Source organism: Dendrobates tinctorius, unplaced genomic scaffold, assembly GCF_039654945.1.
Source record: "Dendrobates tinctorius isolate UK_male_01 unplaced genomic scaffold, ASM3965494v1 ptg000070l, whole genome shotgun sequence".
NCBI lineage: Eukaryota > Metazoa > Chordata > Amphibia > Anura > Dendrobatidae > Dendrobates > Dendrobates tinctorius.
The window spans coordinates 91729652-91754114 of record NW_027361738.1 but is presented as its reverse complement, the minus strand read 5'-3'; the positions used below and the strand labels follow the sequence as shown (position 1 = coordinate 91754114).

The following is a 24463-nucleotide window of genomic DNA, read 5'->3' as shown; positions in this document are numbered from 1 at the left end:
ATTGAATAGTTGCATTCTGAGGGGGAGAATGATTTAGAGAAGAACCCACAAGGCACCAAATGGCCAGAAGATGACCGCTGAGAAAGGACCGCTCCCGCTCCAGTGGAGGACGCATCCACCTTTAGGATGAAGGGCCTATTGACTAACGGCTGGTGTAAAATTGGAGCAGTAGCAAAGGACCGTTTCAAGGCAAGAAAGGCCTCTTCAGCCTCAGGAGTCCAGACATTTGCTTTGGTCCCTTTTCGGGTCAGAGCAGAGATGGGCTTAGCCACAGAAGAGAAGTGGGGAGCAAACTGCCTGTAATAGTTTGCGAAACGTTGGATGGCTTTTACTCCAACCGGGCGTGGCCATTTGAGTACAGCAGACAACTTTTCGGGGTCCATCTTCACCCCGGAGTCCTTGATAATATACCCTAGGAAGGGCAATGAGGTTTGCTCAAACAGGCATTTCTCTAGTTTTGCATAGAGTCGGTTTTCCCGTAGGCGTTGCAGAACCAGCCGAACACTCCTCCTGTGGGTGGATAAGTCAGGCGAAAAGACAATAATGTCATCTAGATATACGACGACACATGAGTACAGCAGGTCTCGAAAGATCTCATTAACGAACTCCTGGAAAACCGCCAGGGCATTGCAGAGACCAAAGGGCATAACCAAATACTCGTAATGGCCGTCCCGAGTATTGAAGGCTGTCTTCCACTCATCCCCGGCACGGATCCGGATCGAGTTGTAGGCTCCCCGCAGATCCAATTTGGTAAAGATCCGAGCCCCACTCAAGCAGTCAAAGAGTTCCGGGATTAGCGGGAGAGGATATATATTTTTGACAGTGATACTGTTCAAGCCTCGGTAGTCACTACATGGCCGGAGGGATCCGTCTTTCTTCCGGACGAAAAAGAACCCTGCTCCTGCGGGGGAAGATGACTTCTGAATAAAGCCCCGAGCCACGTTTTCCAGGATGTATTCAGACATAGCCGTGGTCTCTACTGGAGACAGTGGATAAGTTCTTCCCCTGGGAGGAGTAGCTCCTGGACTCAACTCAATTGGGCAATCGTAGGATCGATGCGGCGGCAGGGTCTCCGCTTCTTTTTTGCTGAAGACATCGGCGTACAGGTGATAAGCCGTAGGAAGCCCAGGAAGATCGGTAGGAGCGTGTTGCGGACTAGGGCGAGATACTGATAACAGACAATGTTCATGGCAAGAGTGTCCCCAGCGGAGAATCTCCCCAGAACGCCAGTCTAGAACGGGCTCATATAGGCGTAACCATGGTAGGCCGAAGAGCACGGCGTGGGACAGATTAGGCGGAACATAAAAGGCGATCTTTTCTCGGTGAAGAGCTCCAACTTGTATCTCCACCTCGACAGTGACATGGTGATGGGTTCAGGTAGCGGTTTGCCATCCACAGAGGCGATGATGCGTGGATTCTCTAGAGTAACCACTGGAATCCGGAACTAGTCCACTTCCTTGAGCCGGATGAAGTTACCAGCTGCACCCGAGTCCACATACGCCTCTACAGATCTACGCTCCCGACCTAAAACAATTTAAAGCCGAAATAGTAAGGGGCAGAGAGGAATTGGTGTCACCTAGGAAGGCCTCTCTTACCTGGCCTAGGTGGAGGCGTTTCCCGGCCTCACAGGGCAAGTGCGCACAAAATGATTGGCCCCGCCACAATAAAGGCATAGCCCCTGCGATCTTCTCTCCCTGCGTTCCTGCTCGGACAACTTTACTCGGTCCACTTGCATGGGCTCGGGAGTGGAACTACTAGAAGATGCTGGGGAGTGGGGAATAGGCGCTTGATATAGCCTAAAAGATCTCTTCTCCCTAACTGACTCCCGGGAGCGTTCCTGAAACCGTAAATCTATACGGGTGGCTAGGGATATCAGATCCTCCAGGGTGGTAGGAGTGTCTCGGCCAGCAAGCTCATCTTTTATTTTGCCGGAGAGTCCCCTCCAAAAGGCCCCGACCAAGGCCTCATTATTCCACCTTAGTTCGGAGGACAGTGTCCGAAAGCGGAGAGCATACTGTCCTACGGTGAGAGAACCCTGGCGAAGATTAAAAAGAGCCTCAGTGGTGGAGGCTTCACGTCCAGGCTCGTCAAATACCCTGCGGAAAGTATCTAGGAAGTTCTGTATGATAGAAACCACCGGGTCATCTCTCTCCCACAGGGGATTTACCCAAGCTAGGGCCTCCCCCTCAAGATGGGACACAATAAAGGCTACTTTGGCTCAATCAGAGGGGTACTGTTGAGGCAGGAGCTCAAAGTGCAACCGGCACTGGTTTAGAAACCCCTGACACAACTTGGGGTCGCCGCTAAACCTGGGAGGTTTCCCCAAGCGTGGTGGCGGATGAGACACGGGATCCCGAGGTAGAGCTGAAGCGGCGGCAGAGGACTGTAAGGACAGAAGTCGGTCGTCCACGGACACCATGTAGCTCAGAATGTGGGACTGGGCGTCACGCTGCTGCACGAGCTCCTGCTGGAGTCCCGCTAGCAACGGGGCGCTCCCTGGATCAGCAGTTTGTAAGGCGGAGAGGCGGGTGTCCATGGATTTCATAAAGGACATTATTCTGGTCTGGTTCTCACGCAAAAAGAGCAATTCTTTCTGCGTGGCCGCCGAGGCGCTAGCAGGGTCCATGGCCTGATTATGCTGTGACGAGCAGACAGGTCATGTCCAAGAGTGGACCCTCTGGGTCGCGGACCTGGAGCTCCCGGGGGCGAGTGCGCCAGGTGGAGCCGACCCCTATACAGGGACCGTTAGGGGCAGACCCTCGGAAGACACATACCGCGACAGCTAGAACCAAGAGGGGCAGCTCAAAGGACCAGAGAGGAACTGGCGGAACCAGAGCAAGACGAATCAGAGGTATAGTACGGGTCAGGCACACGAGAACGGATTACAGGACGGAGTACCGGAATACGGGACCAGGGGTGGGATTCAGTGGGTTCTCCCCGATTCGGTGGAACCGGTTGTTAAAAAAGCAGCCGGTTCCCCGAATCGGGGAGATTCACAGCCGCGATCCGGTACTTTGATGTTCCTGCAGCAGCCGGCAAGGAGCAGGAGCAGAGGAGGACTCTTGCTCTACTTCCTAGTCCCGCCCGCCGCGCCGGATACCGCGCACTGATACGTGCAGCCGGCCAGCCGCAGGGACTAAGCACACCCCGCCGGACCCCACCGGCCCCCGCGCACTGATACTAACCAGGACGAACCGCGCGCCACTACCCAGTGTGAGCTGCGCGTGGTCTGCGGCCTGCCTTCCTAGTCACCCCCGGCCCGGCCTGCCATCTTCATCATCCTGGACTGGTCACACTGGTGCTGCTGTGTCAGGTCAGTATGTGCTGCTGCTGCCTAATGGGGACCTGCTGTGCTGCCTAATGGGGACATGTGCTGGCTGCATATTGGGGACCTGTCCTGCCTAATGGGGACATGTGCTGCATATTGGGGACCTGTCCTGCCTAATGGGGACATGTGCTGCCTAATGGGGACATGTGCTGCCTAATGGGGATGTGTGCTGCCTAATGGGGATGTGTGCTGCCTATTGGGGACCTGTGCTGCCTATTGGGGACCTGTGCTGCCTATTGGGGACCTGTGCTGCCTATTGGGGACCTGTGCTGCCTATAGGGAACAATGCTGCCTATTGGGGACCTGTGCTGCCTATTTGGGAACAATGCTGCCTATTGGGGACCTGTGCTGCCTTTTGGGGACCTGTGCTGCCTTTTGGGGACCTGTGCTGCCTTTTGGGGACCTGTGCTGCCTTTTGGGGACCTGTGCTGCCTATAGGGATCATGCTGCCTATTGGGGACCTGTGCCGGCCTATTGGGGACCTGTGCCTGCCTATTGGGGACCTGTGCTGCCTATTTGGGAACAATGCTGCCTATTAGGGACCTATGCTGCCTATAGGGACCTGGGCTGCCTATAGGGACCTGTGCTGTCTATTGGGGACCTGTGTTGCCTTTTTGGGACCTGTGCACTGTTCTGATCTCATTCCAATTTATTATTTTTTTTAACTGTTTGACTGCGCCCCTACTTGTATAAGTTTGAGGAAAAGGTGCGTGTAAATGGGTGTGGCTTAAAAATGGGTGTGGCTTAAAAATGGGTGTGGCTTTCCTACACACAAACACAGAACCTGTTGTTAAAAATTTGAATCCCACCACTGTACGGGACTGAGTGCGAAGTGCAGGACTGAGTAGGTAGTGCAGGACGGAGTACTGGACTGAGCATGGGGTGCTGGACTGAGAACGGAGTACAGGACGGAGTACAGGACTGAGTGTGAAGTGCAGGACAGAGTAGGCAGTGTAAGATGGAGGATGGACGGGGTACAGGACTGAACAAGGACTACAAGATGGAGTATAGAACTGGACAAGGGTACAGGATGAAGTGCAGAACTGAACTAGGAGTACAGGACTGAGGCAAGGCAGAAAACCAGAGGGAGTTGCAGAGAAGAACCCCTACAACTTGGCCAGAGTACCGCAAGGTACAACACACGATAATCAGGCGTCTCTGCCATCTTGGAGACGCCTGATATAGCTTGCGCTGCGGGCTGATTGTCTGGCCAGACCTCTGGGCGGGCGCTGCAGGGTTAAGGAACCTGCAGAGCGCGCGCGCACGTGAGCACCACGCGCCGGGAGGACGGGGAAGAGGCGGAGGCGAGCACGGGACGGCGAGCTGAGGGTCGATGAGTATGGTACGCCGACGTGACAATATCACACCGCAGCTCTTCCTGCTATCGGAGCTTCTACAATGTCATGACTCCCTAAATCTCCGTTGACGAGTCCGTTATAAGCCCCGCCCTATTGACATGCAAACGCCCACTTTTGGTCCTCAGAGGACAACCTGCGACAAACCAGGACAGTTTAGATGTAGATAGATATTGCAGTGTGCTGTGATATCTACAGAAAACCAGTTTGATTTTGCAGCTTCGGATGTGAACAGAGACTAATATCTACTAATGTTACCTCATAGCCAGGCATGAGCCTTGGTGTATCTAAGATGCAAAGTGGAATGAGAGTTAAATCTCAAAAGATGGAGAAGACGAGATGCTAAAGCAACGATCCCGTCCTCCGATTGCCATCGCTGGGTGTCGAGCCCCGCTTGCTCTGGTGCTAGCGCGGCCGATAGAAGATGTATGACACATGATAGCTGTAATGTAGGCGGCGCACGTGATGTGCCGAGGAGCTGCTGACCACCGCGGCACGGACCATTTACCGGGATAATTACAGCCATGAAGTTATAATAAATGAGTGTTAATTTGCTGAAGCAGCTAATGAATTATATTCTGTCCATTAGTCTAATGTTTTCCCACATTCTTCCCCGATGCTGTAAAGTGGAGCAGCGCACACAATGTTTATGTGATCCTGGCAGGGAACAATGGCCGCTATTCTAAGGGAACACACAGGAATCCTTATACATAATATACTCTGTAGCTGTACATTCATCAAAAAAAAAAAAATCACTGTTCAAGAAAGAAATAAGTGATGACGTCTCCGAGAGCATAAAAATGGTGGCGACCATCAGAGGGTGGTTATAAATGGTATATTCTCTTACTGGGTCGCTGTGACCAGTGGGGACCGCAGGGGTCGGTGTTGGGACCTATTCTCTTCAACATATTTATTAATGATCTGGTAGAAGGTTTACACAGTAAAATATCGATATTTGCAGATGATATAAAACTATGTAAAGCAGTCAATACAAGAGAAGATAGTATTCTGCTACAGATGGATCTGGATAAGTTGGGAACATGGGCCGAAAGGTGGCAGATGCGGTTTACCAATGATAAATGTAAGGTTATACACATGGGAAGAAGGAATCAATATCACCATTAAACACTGAACGGTAAACCACTGGGTAAATCTGACATGGAGAAGGACTTGGGGATCCTAGTTAATGATAAACTTACCTGGAGCAGCCAGTGCCAGGCAGCGGCTGCCAAGGCAAACAGGATCATGGGGTGCATTAAAAGAGGTCTGGATACACATGATGAGAGCATTATACTGCCTCTGTACAAATCCCTGGTTAGACTGCACATGGAGTACTGTGTACAGTTTTGGGCACCGATGCTCAGGAAGGATATAATGGAACTAGAGCGGGTACAAAGGAGGGCAACAAAATTAATAAAGGGGATGGGGGAACTACAATACCCAGAGAGCTTAGCAAAAATAGGATTATATAGTCTAGAAAAAAGACGACTGAGGGGCGATCTAATAACCATGTATAAGTATATAAGGGGACAATACAAATATCTCTCCGAGGATCTGTTTATACCAAGGAAGGTGACGGTCACAAGGGGGCATTCTCTGTGTCTGGAGGAAAAAAGGTTTTTCCCCCAACATAGAAGAGGATTCTTTACTGTTAGGGCAGTGAGAATCTGGAATTCCCTGCCTGAGGAGGTGGTGATGGCGAACTCAGTCGAAGGGTTCAAGAGAGGCCTGGATGTCTTCCTGGAGCGTAACGATATTGTATCTTACAGTTATTGTTAGGTTTTTTAGAAGGACGTAGATCTGGGGATTTATTCTGACAGAATTTTATAGGCTGAACTGGATGGACTAATGTCTTTTTTCGGCCTTACTAACTATGTTACTATGTTAAACCAAAAGACCATCGGCTACATGACCGAATTTTGTTCTGCCACAGACTCTACTCTCCCGAGTTATTCCATCCCTCTCCATCACCGCACACTTCCATTCCACTGATTTTGCTATTCTTCCTCTCCTCTCATTATATTTATTCCTCTTCTTTATATCCTTCATCCTTTTCTAATTGTGCATTATCTTTTATTTCTTATTGTCCTACATCTTCTTGCACTTCTTTACTCCCTTTATCTTCATCTTTTTCTTCTCCTTTTCTTTATTCTCTTCTTTCTCTTCCTTTTCTATGGTACTTCATCTTCTTCTCTTTTTTTCTTATTCTACTTTATTGTTCTCTGATTTTTTATCTTCCTTTTATTCTCTTTTCTATTACTTTCTCTTTTTCATTATCTTCTTTTATTTTCATTTGTACTTTATCTTCATCTTTTTCATAGTTCTCATTTATTTCTTTTCTACTTTTCTTCTTTTTCTACTTTTCCGTAATTCTTTTCTTTAATGGATTATTCTGAAGTTATTAAATTGCTTTAATTAGTTAGAGTGGAGACTCCTAACGTCTTCTTTTTAGTTGTCTTTTAAATTTCCAATTGTTCTCCTTCCTCTTCTCTCTATTACTCTCCTTCCTTTTCAACTCTCTATTACTCGCCTTCCTTTTCTTCTCTCTTACTCTCCTTCCTTTTCTCTCTTACTAACTTTCCTTTTCTTCTCTCTATTACACTCCTTCCTTTTCGACTCTCTATTACTCTCCTCTCTATTACTCTCCTTCCTCTTCTTCTCTCTATTACTCTCCTTCCTTTTCGTCTCTCTATTACTCTCCTTCCTTTTCGTCTCTCTATTACTCTCCTGCCTTTTCATCTCTCTATTACTCTCCTTCCTTTTCGTCTATTACTCTCCTGCCTTTTCATCTCTCTATTACTCTCCTTCCTTTTCGTCTATTACTCTCCTTCCTTTTCATCTCTCTATTACTCTCCTTCCTTTTCGTCTATTACTCTCCTTCCTTTTCATCTCTCTATTACTCTCCTTCCTTTTCGTCTATTACTCTCCTTCCTTTTCATCTCTCTATTACTCTCCTGCCTTTTCATATCTCTATTACTCTCCTTCCTTTTCGTCTCTCTATTACTCTCCTGCCTTTTCATCTCTCTATTACTCTCCTTCCTTTTCTTCTCTCTATTACTCTCCTTCCTTTTCGTCTCTCTATTACTCTCCTTCCTCTTCTTCTCTCTATTACTCTCCTTCCTTTTCGTCTCTCTATTACTCTCCTTCCTCTTCTCTCTATTACTCTCCTTCCTTTTTTTTGCATCATTTGACAGTGGACGTGGCTTACAAATAAAGTTGGCTTAACTTACCTTGGAGGTTCATGACTTAAAAATAAGTACAGATGAGCGAATTTATTCAAGTTCAACTGAATATTTTAAAAATTCCACAGTCTGGAAAATACAAATTTTTTTGTATTTCACTCCGTGCAAATTCAGCAAAATGCCAGCTGAATGTGGCCTCCTGCTTGAGGCAACAAAAGTTTAAAAAAATGTAAAAATATCTTACCGCTCACCTCTCGGGACACCTCCTCTGCTCCCTGCCCGCTATCTGGTCCTTTGCGCCTCCATTGCTCTGCATCTCTAGCCTTATGTTCACACTAGGCTGGTGTTTCAAGCACTGGCAGACCCCGGAGTTCTTTACAAATGCCCAAGAGAGTTAAGGCAGTGCTTGAAAATAATGGTGGCCATATAAAATGTTGACATTTTTTGGCACAATTTGGCCATTTTCACTTAGGGGTGTACTCACTTTTGTTGCCAGCCTTTTAGACATTAATGGCTGTGTGTTATCTGAAATAGTAATTAACTATGTGTCTGTTGAATGTGTATAAATGAAGGTTCTCCGGATGTTCCAAGCCCCATGGAAAATAGGAAAAGGCCAAAAACATCAATTGTGCCAACAACCAGAAGCTTTCCATCCTCAATGACGATGAATGATCCAAAAAGGACCACGTTCTCCAAGATACTAAATGGTCGAAGAACAACTTCTCATCTGCTCCGCAACGGTTGGGTCACCAGTCATACATCAAGGTCTGGATATCGAGGAACTACCACCAATGAGTTTCCAATGAGCAGAAGCGTGACTTCCATCTCTCAGCAGCAGAAGAATGTCCAAGAGAAGATCTCAAAGGAGCCCGTTAGTAAAAAGAATGAAATTAATGAAATATCAAATAAAGTCAGCAATGGGGACCAAGAGCAGATCCGTCTGGTAGGAGATGTTTCCACTCTGCTGAACAGGACAGAAGATTGGGCAGAGCTGAAAAGCTCCTTCACCATAGCTCCAGAGAAGGCGACCTGTGCAGATTCTCCATGTTTCCCAGGAGTTAATTGTGAGCCGAGTACAGATGGAGGTTTCAAGTGTGGACGATGTCCCTACGGATATTATGGAGATGGACTGACTTGTAAAGGTAAAAAACAGATTATTGGCAGAGCCATCGACAAGAAATGGAATAGTGGTGGCCTCAGCTCCATTCTAAGAACCATTCTTGGGATCGTTGGGGATCCCAATGATTGGACCTCCAGAAATCAACAAGTTATCATCTATCCTCTACTTAGGTGATAGCTTGCCAAGATGGGATATCCCCTTAAAGGGGTTTGTCACACTTTTCTTTAATTTTACTTATTGTCCCTGGATGGAAAAAAATAAATTAAATACCTTCCGATTCTCCACTGCTGCTCACTCCCACTGGCCGTGTATCCCCATCTGCTGGTCTACTTCTCTTCCGGCATGTAAAGCACTTGACAATTACACCCAATCAATTGCCATGGCCACTGATTGGCTGCAGTGGTCACATGCTGTCCATACTGGAAAGGGAGAGACGGGTGGGAATCACACACATATATATATATATACAGTGTGTATATATATATATATATATATATATACGGTAAAAATTTTGCATAGGAAGAAGCTTTCAAAAATAGATTTTATTTAGGGAACTACAGTATATATTCCAAAGAGCAGCTCTAACTCTGGAGCACTCGACATCACCATACATTACCTGAACCCTCCAGCTTCTGCCATAACCCCCTACATTATTTCTATGTTTGCACACGTTTGATAAACACTAATATTCCTGCAGGATGAGACCACCACTAGGGGGAGCCAACTGAAGACAGATTTTCACAGGCTTACCAAATATAAAACTAGCTCTATGCTGCCTCTAGTGGCCACTTTGTGATAAAACAATATGTGTTATGTCAAGAAAAAACAATATATAATAATATTTAAAAAAACAAAAAAGCGATCATTTAGGAAATCTATTCACTATTTTTCAAGATCGTTTCGGCTTTTTCTTCTGTTAGTGGAAAGCTAATTCCTCTATTATTTATTTCTCCGTAACTCAGCAATTTGCCGCCATCCGTGCGGAAGGAATATGGAATGCTCCGCTCCGAATGTTTGTAAATGTAAGCCGGGCTACTCGGGATACAACTGCCAGACGGGTAAGCGGCCGCCGCCCGCGGTAATTCGTCCCGGTGAATGTTCACAGCTGGGAACGCTTCCTTCTAATGAGCCTTGATCTCCTACAGCTGTGTGCCGCCCGGACTGCAGGAACCGTGGGAAGTGTGCGAGACCCAACGTGTGCGAGTGTGCGCCGGGCTACGCGGGGGCCACCTGCGAAGAAGGTGACTATCACCTTGGAACACTTTTCCTGCTACTTATAAAATGCATATACCCTTGTGGCAGTGTAACTTATTACGTTATTTTCAGCTTTTTGTGATCCACCCTGTGAACATGAGGGCGTCTGTCAGGCCAGGAATGTCTGCTCCTGCCTATTTGGTTATGTTGGACCCCAATGTGAAACAAGTAAGTCACGTTATGTTATCTCGACATTATATGATTCCGACATACTGCGCTGATTAATGGGGTATTATGTCATTATAGGGGTCGCACATCCTACTTTGATGCTATAACTTTCCTTGCAGTAGAGATTGTTACATTCTGACTACTTAAAGTCACCACTAGGGGGCGTGTATGAGTTTATTTTGTATTATGCTCTGTTTGCAGTGTGCTCCCTCTAGTGGTGGAAATCATATCCATAGGACACAGCTCTCTTTGTATTGAGCCCTGCACCCCAAGAAGAGTCACTGCAATGCATCTATTATCAAGGATGTAATCTGACCTCGTGATCATGAATTTATCTAGGTGGCATGTAATATCATATCTACTCTTTAGTGGGCGCTACAGGTGAAATGCTTAGGACTAGGGCAGGCCTGCACAACATACGGCCTGCACACCGCAGGTGGCCCACCAAAGGTTTTGCAGCGTCTTTCAGATGCGAATATATTTGAACACTGTGGCGCTGGGATTGGGGTAGAGGAGCGCTCGTCAGCCATGACCCCGACGCGCAGCGGTGTGACGAGGTCAGCATGATACTGGCATCATCACACTGCGGCCGGCACCGAAGCGCCGCTGAGGAGTGGAGACAGCGCGAGCAACAGGATGCGCCCCATACAGGAGCCGAACATTAATCCCTTAGCATTGTGGATGAGGGGATGAAGGCTACTATGAGAGCACATAATGGGGGGGACAATTTGGAAAGGGGATACAGGTAGTGGTGATTGGGTTACAATATTCAGAGGGTCAGTGTGTGTGGGGGGATATTTTGAAGAGGGGCAGTGTGAAGAAGGGCAGTGTGTGTGTGCACACGTAATATTTTGAAGAGAGGAAGTGTGGGGGGATATTTTTGAGAGGGGCAGTGTAGAGGGGGATATTTTGGAGGGAGGCAGTGTGAGGAGGATATTTTGGGTAGTGGCAGTGTGCGGGGGAAATTTTTGGGAGGGGCAGTGTGTGGGGGGGATATTTTGGGGAGGGGCAGTGTGTGGGGGTTATTTTGGGGAGTGGCAATGTGCGGGGGATATTTTGGGGTTGGGTAGTGTGCCGGGGATATTTTGGGGAGTGGCAGTGTGCGGGGGATATTTTGGGGTTGGGCAGTGTGCGGGGGATATTTTGGGGTGGGGCAGTGTGCAGAGGATATTTTGGGGATTCGCAGTGTGCCGGGGATATTTTGGGGAGGGGCAGTGTGTGGGGGAAATTTTGGGGAGGGGCAGTGTATGGGGGATATTTTGGGGAGGGGCAGTGTACGGGGGATATTTTGTGAGGGGCAGTGTGGAGGGGGATATTTTGAAGAAGTGTAGGTGGGGGACATTTTGTGCTGGAAGCACAGTGAGCAGCAATTATTTATTCAGGGGCACAACATAGGAAATATTTTTATTTATGGGGCAGCATAATGATGTTTTTATTTTTAAGAGCATGGTGTCAGGAAGTGCTGATAAAGACAGAAAAAAGAGGGAAGTCTGCAGAGCTGAGCTTTGGGCATGCAACCTCATCATGGCATTTGGGCTACATGAAGACAAAACGGGATGGGCATTACTTCAATCAGAGAAGAGGTCAAATACAAGGTTCCTGGATGTAAATGTTTATTTGTGATCTTTCCTGTCTCATCACTGCTGTGGTGTCTCCTTGCTATTGTTAAACACATACTGGGAGTTGCAGGTTCATGCGATACAATTGTACATGGGGCTGACCTGACATGGCAAAAGATCAATGTACTAAGCTTGGTGATTTATTCATGCACTGAAAATAGTACTGGAGCTGCATTCTTGTACTGACGGTAGTTTTGGCATTACATTCATGTACTGACGGTAGTTTTGGCATTACATTCATGTACTGACGGTGGTTCTGATGCTGGATACATGTAGCAATCCAAAACGTAGAAATCCTTAAAACATAGAGTTTTGCAATTATGAGGAGGATTTGGTGAGATTCCTGCTCAGTTTCTATTAGCGTAGGTTCATACTTATTTTTTGGAGCAGTAATTGAGCATAATCTCTCCAAATCCTCCTCAAATACTCAAAACTTGCTTTGGGTGGTATATTAATGTACTGATGGTGGTTCTGGTGATGTATTCATGTAAGTACTCCTTTAAAGTTTTTGCGGCCCTTGGGATTGGTTCAGTATGGCATTGTAGCCCTTGGACCAAAAAATGTAATGCACCCCTGCATTAGGGGCTAAATTACTGGAGCATTAATCAATTAATAGCCCTTAGTAATTTGTAGTCTGGCGCATTTTCTGCATAATCCAGAAAATGGCAGCCTAGAAATCCTGCAGTGAACACAGGGGTTAATCTCTAGCAGATCAGCTCCATCTTCAATTGATAGCTGGCTGAAGATACACCCCATCCAAAGAGCAGGGCTTAGCAATAGTGTATCCTGCTGCAGACAGGACAAAGGGGGGAGGCTCCTGCTGCAGCCTATTGTCCTCTAGCTACAAACAGAACAATGATAAAGAGGAGCAAGAGAATGGATATGGGGCCTGAAAGAAAAATGGACTTAAGGGGAACTGCAAGTGCAGCTTTGAAGGTCAGGAGAGGACGTATATGATTTATACATATGGAGTGGCGCAGGAGTCAACTTTATTATGTGATCTAAATCTGTTTATACGATCATCGGTCCAATACTCTTATTTTTTCAAACTAGTGGTGTGCAACCGTCACTGTGAAAATGGAGGGGAATGTGTAGCCCCCGATGTGTGCAAGTGCAAACCGGGCTGGAGCGGACCTACCTGCAGCGCACGTAAGTTTAAGTGTTGTGACTTAGTAATAGTTACATATCTGCCGATAGTCCCAAAGGGAGTGGCATGCTAAAGATATGCTCAAACGCCAGTGTTCTTGGGTGGTCCCAGTAAGTCTGGGGGGCGTGGACTAAATTTTCAGAATTTTTTAAAAATGTTGGTAACTATGTAATGACGTCCGGTTAAGGGTTTGGCAAAGAGACAATTGCCCAAGGGTGCACATTTCCTAGAAAGGGAACATTGGGGTAACCAGGGACTGGAACAGAAAAGATTATCAGTAATGTTAGGTGGGTAGTGTGTGGCGGTATTATTTGGATATTTGACATTGGACAATAAACCGATGCAAATATATATTGTATTGAATACAAAAAAAACTAATAAAAAAAAAAACCCCTGAAGAAGCTACATGCGAAACACAAGTTGGGGTACTGGACAGTGTGAGTCACACGGTCCGCTAATTGGTTACTGCTATTTGTTTTTGTGATGCAGGTTTTTTTAACATGAGTTTAAATATTGATAAATATTGATTGGTTCATCCTTCACTTTGGATATCTCCATATGAGAAATAGTTTTCACTGTCTTACCTTTAGGCATTTCTCTATCAGGATTACGACTTCATATATAGGTTTGACGTTTTGAAGTATTTCAATCATAGTTCTCTGAATTTTCCTTTCTTGGGTTTTTATGGGACGTTTTTAATATTTTTTTCTTTAGTAATTATGTATAACTGATTTTTTTTTTGTAATCATTCACATTGATATATTTGCATATGTTGATTGTCCAGTATGTTTTTTGATGAAGGAGGCGTTTATTGTATTCCTCTTTCATGCTTGTTATTTTCTTTGTCCAGATTTGGCTAATAATTGTACTTGGTATTGTAGTATCCACCTATACACATGACGGTGATACGTACTTGTATCTATAGCTATGACCCCAATATGTATAAATCTTGGAAAGATACAAAAAACTTATTTGTAAAAATCGGTCGCCAGCAAAGTAAACATCAGGAAGACCATAAACTGCCAACAATCCATCACTCAGTACCGTCCTCCCTACCGTCCGGCCCATGGTCCTTATTAGCACTGCCTGGTGTCCTGTCCCTGCTGTCCATTTAATGATTTCTTTCGGGGCTTGTGCATATACACAGCAGCCAATCTGAACGAGCAGAGCTGAAGTATAAAGAATGGAGGTGGGAACTAGCAGCCGAATAGGGATTTATTATTACTGTAGACACCACTCAGCATTGCAGCAGAGCTGGAGTCGCTGATCGTAGCTGGATGCCAAGGGAGCAAAGAAAACTGGGGCTGATCCCCAAAAACTGAGTTGTATGTTCACTTGTGTGTCTGATAGAGAGAGGTTTCTATCACACAGTGAGCGTCGCTGTGAATCACTGTATACAGTATATTACGCACATTAATCATCAGCTTCTCTTCTAGCCGTGTGCCAGCCTGTGTGCCTCAACGGTGGAACATGTCTGAAGTCCAATATTTGCCTGTGTCCGAATGGATTTTTTGGTGCTCAGTGTCAGAACGGTGAGATCCCGAGTGTGATACTATGTATAAAATGCACAAAGCGTCAATTTGTTACATTACAGCAGAATAGTGAGTGCAGCTCTGGAGTATAATACAGGATGTAACTCAGGATCAGTAATGTAATGTATGTACACAGTGACTGCACCAGCAGAATAGTGAGTGCAGCTCTGGGGTATAATACAGGATGTAACTCAGGATCAGTAATGTAATGTGTGTACACAGTGACTGCACCAGCAGAATAGTGAGTGCAGCTCTGGGGTATAATACAGGATGTAACTCAGGATCAGTAATGTAATGTATGTACACAGTGACTGCACCAGCAGAATAGTGAGTGCAGCTCTGGAGTATAATACAGGATGTAACTCAGGATCAGTAATGTAATGTATGTACACAGTGACTGCACCAGCAGAATAGTGAGTGCAGCTCTGGAGTATAATACAGGACGTAACTCAGGATCAGTAATGTAATGTATGTACACAGTGACTGCACCAGCAGAATAGTGAGTGCAGCTCTGGGGTATAATACAGGATGTAACTCAGGATCGGTACAGGATCAGTAATGTAATGTATGTACACAGCGACTGCACCAGCAGAATAGTGAGTGCAGCTCTGGGGTATAATACAGGATGTAACTCAGGATCAGTAATGTAATGTATGTACACAGTGACTGCACCAGCAGAATAGTGAGTGCAGCTCTGGGGTATAATACAGGATGTAACTCAGGATCAGTAATGTAATGTATGTACACAGTGACTGCACCAGCAGAATAGTGAGTGCAGCTCTAGAGGATGTAACTCAGGATCAGTAATGTAACGTATGTACACAGTGACTGCACCAGCCGAATAGTGAGTGCAGCTCTGGAGTATAATGCAGGATGTAACTCAGGATCAGTAATGTATTGTATGTACACAGTGACTGCACCAGCAGAATAGTGAGTGCAGCTCTGGAGCATAATACAGGGTGTAACTCAGGATCAGTAATCTAATGTATGTACACAGTGACTGCACCAGCAGAATAGTGAGTGCAGCTCTGGAGTATAATGCAGGAGGTAACTCAGGATCAGTAATGTAATGTATGTACACAGTGACTGCACCAGCAGAATAGTGAGTGCAGCTCTGGAGTATAATGCAGGATGTAACTCAGGATCAGTAATGTAATGTATGTACACAGTGACTGCACCAGCAGAATAGTGAGTGCAGCTCTGGAGTATAATACAGGGTGTAACTCAGGATCAGTAATCTAATGTATGTACACAGTGACTGCACCAGCAGAATAGTGAGTGCAGCTCTGGAGTATAATGCAGGATGTAACTCAGGATCAGTAATGTAATGTATGTACACAGTGACTGCACCAGCAGAATAGTGAGTGCAGCTCTGGAGTATAATACAGGACGTAACTCAGGATCAGTAATGTAATGAATGTACACAGTGACTGCACCAGCAGAATAGTGAGTGCAGCTCTGGAGTATAATACAGGACGTAACTCAGGATCAGTAATGTATGTACACAGTGACTGCAGCACCAGCAGAATAGTGAGTGCAGCTCTGGAGTATAATACAGGATGTAACTCAGGATCAGTAATGTAATGAATGTACACAGTGACTGCACCAGCAGAATAGTGAGTGCAGCTCTGGAGTATAATACAGGACGTAACTCAGGATCAGTAATGTATGGATCAGTAATGTAATGAATGTACACAGTGACTGCACCAGCAGAATAGTGAGTGCAGCTCTGGAGTATAATACAGGATGTAACTGAGGATCAGTAATGTAATGTATGTACACAGTGATTCCACCAGCAGAATAGGGAGTGCAGCTCTGGAGTATAATACAGGATGTAACTCAGGATCAGTAATGTAATGTATGTACACAGTGACTGCACCAGCAGAATAGTGAGTGCAGCTCTGGAGTATAATACAGGATGTAACTCAGGATCAGTAATGTAATGTATGTACACAGTGATTCCACCAGCAGAATAGTGAGTGCAGCTCTGGAGTATAATACAGGATGTAACTTAGCATCAGTACAGGATAAGTACAATTGATGATATTTTTCAGCGATCTGCAGTCCTTCCTGTAAGAATGGTGGTCAGTGCATAAGGAATAATATCTGCAGTTGTCCTGAGGGCTACACTGGAAAAAGATGTCAGATAAGTAAGTAACCCTGTGATTTTTTATGGAAAATTATTGAGACGTGATTCTTGATGCTGTGGGAGGTGCCAGACAGCACCTATGGGTGACAATCCAGCAGCTGTCGGCTGTACACTATAGCTGACTGTGTGTCATTGGCTGTGAACTCGCAGGACCTGTCAGACATCACCGTGAACAGGAGAACTTTCTCACGCTCCTGGAGCCCTCAGACAGGGAATAGCAGTTCACAGGGAGACACTGAGCAAACGGTGCTCAGGGTCTGCTCGATGACAGGCTGTATGGTCGCATCACGCAGCCTGCCATCTAGATGTAGCCGAGCTGGACCCGTCATGGGACTAATGGATTAAAAACGTCTCTGCATAAAGGTGAGGAATACTGTTGTTTGTTTTTTTTAACTTCTTTTGTAGATTACGAGGGCATCGATGGAATGGGCGAGGTCATAAGTATGATTTAATAATATTAAAGGAGTCTGTGTCATTCTTTCAATTAAAGGCCTTTTTTCTGGATGTCTGTGTTTTCTTACAATGTGACTATGAGGTTAGTAATGGGGTGTCTTATTGACACCTCTTCATTACTAACCACGGGGCTTGATGTCACCTGACAATACAAAGGTGACATCAACCCCCCCAACTATCTCCCCACTTACCACCGCTACAGGGTAAGTGGGAAAAGTGAGGCCAAGTGCCAGAATTGGCGCATCTTAGAGATGCACCTTTTCTGGGGGGGCTGAGAGCTGATGTTTTTAGCCTGGGGGGCAGTATCCATGGCACCTTCCTAGGCTATTAATATCAGCCTGCAACTGTCTGCATAGCCATTCATGGTTATTAATTATAGTGGGACCCCATGTCAGTTTTTTTGGGGTCCCCCATTTTAATAGCCAGGAAAGGTTAAGTATACAGCTGTGACCTGATATTAATAGCCTGGAAAGCTCCATGGGTATTACCCCCTTCCCAGGCTATAAACATCGGCCCCCAGCCTTCGGCTTACCCTCTGCTGTTTACGAAAATTGCGCGGGACCCCACGCCATTTTTTTCCAGAAAACAATCTTTTATTAATTAAACACATGTACAGTAAGCTGCGCACACACTGTACTAATGGTATTTGTCACTGACATTTATATACCTATTCTATCTGTATTTACTGTTTGTAATCCATCTCTTCTCTCCTGTCGGCTCCTGCAGTGATTTTACAGAACACGGCAGATGAATAGCCGGCTTTTCTTCTATGTAATGTAAATACATATATAGATATATAGATATATATATATATATATATATATATATGTGTGTCCCTGACATCTATATATTTATTCTATGTGTATATACCTATTCTAACCTGTCAGTGTGATTTTACTGTACACGGCCCATGAATTGCCGGCTTTTCAAAGGACACTGGTGTATAAAATTGTATAGCACTCGCATGGTGCCAGTGCTGTGTGATTTTTTTTTTTTTCTCGCACCCATAGGCTTGCATTGGCGAGTCATGGTGATAATCGCAGCATGCTGCAATTTTACACGCACGCTGAATACGCCCGAGGAAATAAACCCTGATGTGAGCTGCCCCATAGATTAACACTGGGCCCAGTGCTATGTGATGTTTTCTCGCATAGCACTCGTCCGTATTCTACGGTAGTGTGACCCCGGCCTAATACAACTTGTGGGGTTTTACATTACAGTCTCACCAGTGTAGCAATGATCTGTGCGCACAGGTGGATCTTTCTACATTTGCCTTTTAATAATGTCCAGGCTGGATGAAATAGTAACGAACCATCTGCTGTGAGCAGTGTCAGGTCTGTTTGAATCGTAAACAATAATGCCTCTACTCATTGGTAGCAGGGAGAGAATGAAGTAGGTTAGAAGGTGATAACGCGTTTCATTACACAGAGCTTTGTCCATAGATACTAATGGAAATGTCTGAAGTTTAATTTTGGGATATTAACTCTTTGCTTCTCAGGTGTCTGTGATCCGTCCTGTATGAATGGAGGGAAATGCGTAGGACCCAATATTTGCTCCTGTCCTTCGGGATGGAAGGGGAAGCGATGCAACACACGTGAGAGATTTACTGGTTACTATAACCCAGAATACAGGAGTATAATTAATATGGGTGAATACTTCATATATGTTATAGAAGCCCCTTCCTCAATACAACCCACCATCACCGTTACCCCCTGAAGATTTAGGCGTGCATATGTAATAATATGATTTTGCACCTATTCTCCATTCACTCTAATGAAGCTGAATTGCAATACCATTCCCAACCTGTAGGCAAGTGTGGCGCTGTTTTGGGGGAAATAAAAAGGTCTAAACCTAAAAAAAACCCTTTTAATGCGTTGATGAGTGATAATGACCATGTTTGACATAACTGACAGGCACATTGGATGGTACTTGGGCACGCAGCAATCAGGATCAGGACAATAGATGTACTGTACAGCCACAATCAGGCTGTAATGGCAGAAATAAAAAAAGGCCTTTGTCTGCCCCGTTCACTACTGATCATTGCATAAGGTAACTCTCCTTCACGAATGTTTCTCAGGGAGTCCTTTGCCCTGTATGGGTCTTTAGGCCGGGATCCATTGAGACAAAAAAAAATAAAAAAGTATGATCAACGGACTACAACAACAACAAAAAAAAATTACTACTCTTCAGCAGAGAGGCCAAGTTTCCAGCCCTGGATGTGGGCAGCTGTGTCTGTATATATTGATAGTGCTCACACTGACCAGTTGTAGAAATCTATTTGTAGGGAGTTTCACCTGGTAGTAAGTTGAATTAATCTATATGTAGTGAGCTCCCCCTAGTGGGGGCAGTATAAATCTGTATGTAGTGAGCTCCCCCTAGTGGTGGCTGTATAAATCCATATGTAGTGAGCTCCCCCTAGTGGGGGCAGTATAAATCTGTATGTAGTGAGCTCCCCCTAGTGGTGGCTGTATAAGGCTATGTGCACACGTTGCGGTTTTGGCCCTGCGGAAACGCAGCAGTTCCGCTGACATGGTACGGTACAATGAAAGCCTATGGGTTTTCAAAAACGCTGTGCTCGCGCTGCGGTTTTTTCCGCCCGGTTTTGCTGCAGTTTACAAACCGCAGCATGTCAATTGTTTGGGCGGTTTCCGCAACGGTTTCACACCTTTAACATAGTAGAGGTGTGAAACCGCAGGGCAAAACTGCAGACCAAAACGTAGGAAAACCGCAGGTCACTTTACCTGCGGTTTTACCTGCGTTTCCGCGCAGAAAAACCCGCGCGGAATCCGCAACGTGTGCACATAGCCTAAATCTGTATGTAGTGAGCTCCCCTAGTGGTGGCTGTATAAATCTGTATGTAGTGAGCCCCCCCTAGTGGTGGCTGTATAAATCTGTATGCAGTGAGCTCCCTCTAGTGGTGGCTGTATAAATCTTTATGTAGTGAGCTCCATATAGTGGTGACAGTATAAATCTGTATGTAGTGAGCTCCCCCTAGTGGTGGCTGTATAAATCTGTATGTAGTGAGCTCCCCCTAGTGGTGACAGTATAAATCTGTATGTAGTGAGCTCCCCCTAGTGGTGGCTGTATAAATCTGTATGTAATGAGCTCCCCCTAGTGGTGGCTGTATAAATCTGTATGCAGTGAGCTCCCCCTAGTGGTGGCTGTATAAATCTGTATGCAGTGAGCTCCCTCTAGTGGTGGCTGTATAAATCTGTATGTAGTGAGCTCCCCCTAGTGTTGACAATATAAATCTGTATGTAGTGAGCTCCTCCTAGTGGTGACTGTATAAATCTGTATGTAGTGAGCTCCCCCTATTGGTGTCTGTATAATCTGTATGTAGTGAGCTCCCCCTAGTGGTGACTGTATAAATCTGTATGTAGTGAGCTCCTCCTAGTGGTGACTATATAAATCTGTATGTAGTGAGCTCCCTCTAGTGGTGGCTGTATAAATCTGTATGTATTGAGCTCCCCCTATTGGTGGCTGTATAAATCTGTATGTAGAGAACTCCCCCTAGTGGTGGCTGTATAAATCTGTATGTAGTGAGCTCCCTCTAGTGGTGGCTGTATAAATCTGTATGTAGTGAGCTCCCTCTAGTGGTGTCTGTATAAATCTGCATGCAGTGAGCTCCCCCTAGTGGTGACTGTATAAATCTGTATGCAGTGAGCTCCTCCTAGTGGTGGTTGTATAAATCTGTATGTAGTGAGCTCCCTCTAGTGGTGACTATATAAATCTGTATGTAGTGAGCTCCCTCTAGTGGTGGCTGTATAAATCTGTATGTAGTGAGCTCCTCCCAGTGGTGGCTGTATAAATCTGTATGTAGTGAGCTCCCTCTAGTGGTGGCTGTATAAATCTGTATGTAGTGAGCTCCCCCTAGTGGTGGCTGTATAAATCTGTATGTAGTGAGCTCCCCCTAGTGGTGCCTGTATATGTATAAATCTGTATGTAGTGAGCTCCCCCTAGTGGTGGCTGTATAAATCTGTATGCAGTGAGCTCCCCCTAGAGGTGGCTGTATAAATCTGTATGTAGTGAGCTCCCCCTAGTGTTGACAGTATAAATCTGTATGTAGTGAGCTCCTCCTAGTGGTGACTGTATAAATCTGTATGTAGTGAGCTCCCCCTAGTGGTGTCTGTATAATCTGTATGTAGTGAGCTCCCCCTAGTGGTGACTGTATAAATCTGTATGTAGTGAGCTCCTCCTAGTGGTGACTATATAAATCTGTATGTAGTGAGCTCCCTCTAGTGGTGGCTGTATAAATCTGTATGTATTGAGCTCCCCCTAGTGGTGGCTGTATAAATCTGTAAGTAGAGAACTCCCCCTAGTGGTGGCTGTATAAATCTGTATGTAGTGAGCTCCTCCTAGTGGTGGCTGTATAAATCTGTATGTAGTGAGCTCCTCCTAGTGGTGGCTGTATAAATCTGTATGTAGTGATCTCCCCAGAGTGGTGACTGTATAAATCTGTATGTATTGAGCTCCTCCTAGTGGTGACTATATAAATCTGTATATAGTGAGCTCCCCCTAGTGGTGGCTGTATAAATCTGTATATAGTGAGCTCCCCCTAATGGTGGCTGTATAAATTTGTATGTAGTGAGCTCCTCCCAGTGGTGGCTGTATAAATCTGTATATAGTGAGCTCCCCCTAATGGTGGCTGTATAAATCTGTATGTAGTGAGCTCCTCCTAGTGGTGGCTGTATAAATCTGTATGTAGTGAGCTCCCCCTAGTGGTGACTGTATAAATCTGTATGTATTGAGCTCCTCCTAGTGGTGAGTATATAAATCTGTATATAGTGAGCTCCCCCTAGTGGTGGCTGTATAAATCTGTATGTAGTGAGCTCCCCCTAGTGGTGGCTGTATAAATCTGTATGTAGTGAGCTCCCCCTAGTGGTGGCTGTATAAATCTGTATGTAGTGAGCTCCCCCTAGTGGTGGCTGTATAAATCTGTATGTAGTGAGCTCCCCCTAGTGGTGGCTGTATAAATCTGTATGTAGTGAGCTCCCTCTAGTTATGAACATATAGAAGTCTGTACCGTTAGCGTCCCCTAGTGGTGACTGTATAAATTTTGGAGATAGTGGGCTCCCCCTAGTGGTGGCTGCTGACACACAAAACGTCCATAATTTAATTCTACCCCAGTGAAACCTTCTACTGAAATGACTTTGACCTTTTGGGTTATTGCTCGTTCTCTCCACTCTTGGTAACTAGTTTCCATTAATCTTACACTGTACTAATTTAAATAACACCATGTCCCGGTGCTGAGCGAGTGCCGTGCCCTTTATGGTGCGAGTTTACATTAAGTCTACTCACTTTGTCTATTTTGTTAATTAATTGCACTTTCGTGTTTCCCCAGCAATCTGTCTGCAGAAGTGTAAGAATGGGGGCGACTGTATCGGCCCAAATACCTGCCAGTGCCCGGCGGAGTGGGAAGGGGCTCAGTGCCAGACGCGTAAGTGATACTCGCCCCGCACGGTGAATGTTTCCACCATTACTGCATTTAATGACTTTTTCACTATTTATTCAGCCGTCTGCAATTACAAATGTTTGTACGGAGGGCGCTGCACGGCCCCCAATGTGTGTTCCTGCCGCCCCGGCCATACCGGAGTCACGTGTGGACACAGATTACAGGTAATGAAGCGTCGGCCCCGGCGTCACCCTATGGAGCGGCTTCGGGGGCTGTCTAACTGCGGCATTTAATACTAAAGACCCCCATATCTGTACACCTATGGCAGATCGGTAACTTTACAATAGACCACAGTAATACTGTATTGCAGTTAATATATGAAGTGATCGCAGGATCAAAGTCCCCTGGTGGGATCAAAAAGATGTTGGGAAAAAAAACGGAAAATAATTTAAAACAATAAAAAAAATACATAAAAGTTTCGGTCTCCCCCCCCCTTTCCATGGAAAGTACATAAAATCTAAAAAAAAGAATATATAGGGGAAAAAAATAACATTTGGTATTGCTGTTTGCACAGAACTAAGAGATGATCATAGTACGGTAATTACCACTTGCAGTAAATGCCGAAATAAACAACAAAAAATGGCAAAATTGCTCTTTACTGTTCACCACCTCCCAAAAAAAAAAAAATCAGAAAATCAGATGGACCCCAAAATGGTGAGGATAGATAGTACAATTGTTAACAGAAATATCAAGCCCTGATACAATGCTGGCGACTGAGAAATCAAACAATTATAGAAGAAAAAAGAAGAAAATTAAAAAAAAAAAAAAAAAAAGGAGGGGCCCCGCTGTCGCCCCAAGGGCCCGAATAGGCCTGGAGCCGCCCGGGCTGTCGGTGATCATTTTTTACTTTCCTTTTTCAGCCGCTGCGAGGATGACTCCGGGGATTTATTGAGAACTGAAAACTTCAGACATTAATCAATCACAGAACCCAAACTACAGGAGATAGAAGAAGTCCCTATGCCGAGCCGATCCGGCGGGCAAGGATGTCTCCGCAGCTCGGATACAAGAACATCCTCCGCTGATCGGCTACTGTGCGATACGAGTGTGCGCAGATATATCCCTCGTGAGATACAGACCCCCCATCCCTTTATTTATCCATATAAATGGGCATTGCAGTAACACAACGCGGCTCATGTGCGAATGCACAAAGGGCGCAGCATTGTAGACCGGAAGATCCAGGATGATGCGGATGTAGCAGAGCTGAATGTGCGGCTCCATACATGGCCGCTACGTTGTGTCCTGTGATACATCTCAGTTATAATCTAGGTTTATCAGCAGTCCTATGTAAAGCTGCAAACAACCAGCGTCACAATACGCTCAGCTCTGCTACATCTGCACATTATCTTGTGGTCGACAGTGAAAATAACAATCATTACAGAGTGGGGTTTTTATTTTTATTATTTTTTACCATTTTCCATCAAAAAATGAGATGTATATATTTACAGAAAATAAAATATATAATAAATGTTCTGGGTTTTTTTTTAACCAAATCGGATCCTGTCCTGGATGGAAGAATCAAGAAGTTAATATGAAGCTGTTATGTGATTGATACATTGTTGGGCCGCGATACGTACATAGGGCTCATCCGAATGAAAAAAAAATATTCCAATGGCTTCCAGCTTTAAAAAAACTTCTTTCCTCTAGGAACAGCGCCCCCCCCGTCCACAGGTTGTGTCCGGTATTGCTCTGTTCTGGTGATAGGTG

At 45.4% G+C, this 24463-nt stretch overlaps 1 protein-coding gene across 2 annotated transcripts in view; it reads left to right on the top strand.

Annotated features, from left to right (window-relative positions):
- The window catches only part of VWDE (von Willebrand factor D and EGF domains), a 137525-nt gene extending 113301 nt beyond the window's left edge, over positions 1 to 24224 (top strand). For both annotated transcript variants that reach the window (XM_073582119.1, XM_073582118.1), the window contains 11 exons: positions 8438 to 9007; positions 9948 to 10043; positions 10131 to 10226; positions 10312 to 10407; positions 13080 to 13175; positions 14610 to 14705; positions 16760 to 16855; positions 18806 to 18901; positions 22649 to 22744; positions 22820 to 22923; positions 23620 to 24224. In XM_073582119.1, the coding sequence (XP_073438220.1) occupies positions 8438 to 9007; positions 9948 to 10043; positions 10131 to 10226; positions 10312 to 10407; positions 13080 to 13175; positions 14610 to 14705; positions 16760 to 16855; positions 18806 to 18901; positions 22649 to 22744; positions 22820 to 22923; positions 23620 to 23634 (1457 nt within the window). In that variant the 3' untranslated portion in view covers positions 23635 to 24224. The remainder of the gene's footprint in view (positions 1 to 8437; positions 9008 to 9947; positions 10044 to 10130; positions 10227 to 10311; positions 10408 to 13079; positions 13176 to 14609; positions 14706 to 16759; positions 16856 to 18805; positions 18902 to 22648; positions 22745 to 22819; positions 22924 to 23619) is intronic.
- Positions 24225 to 24463: the final 239 nt, after the last annotated feature.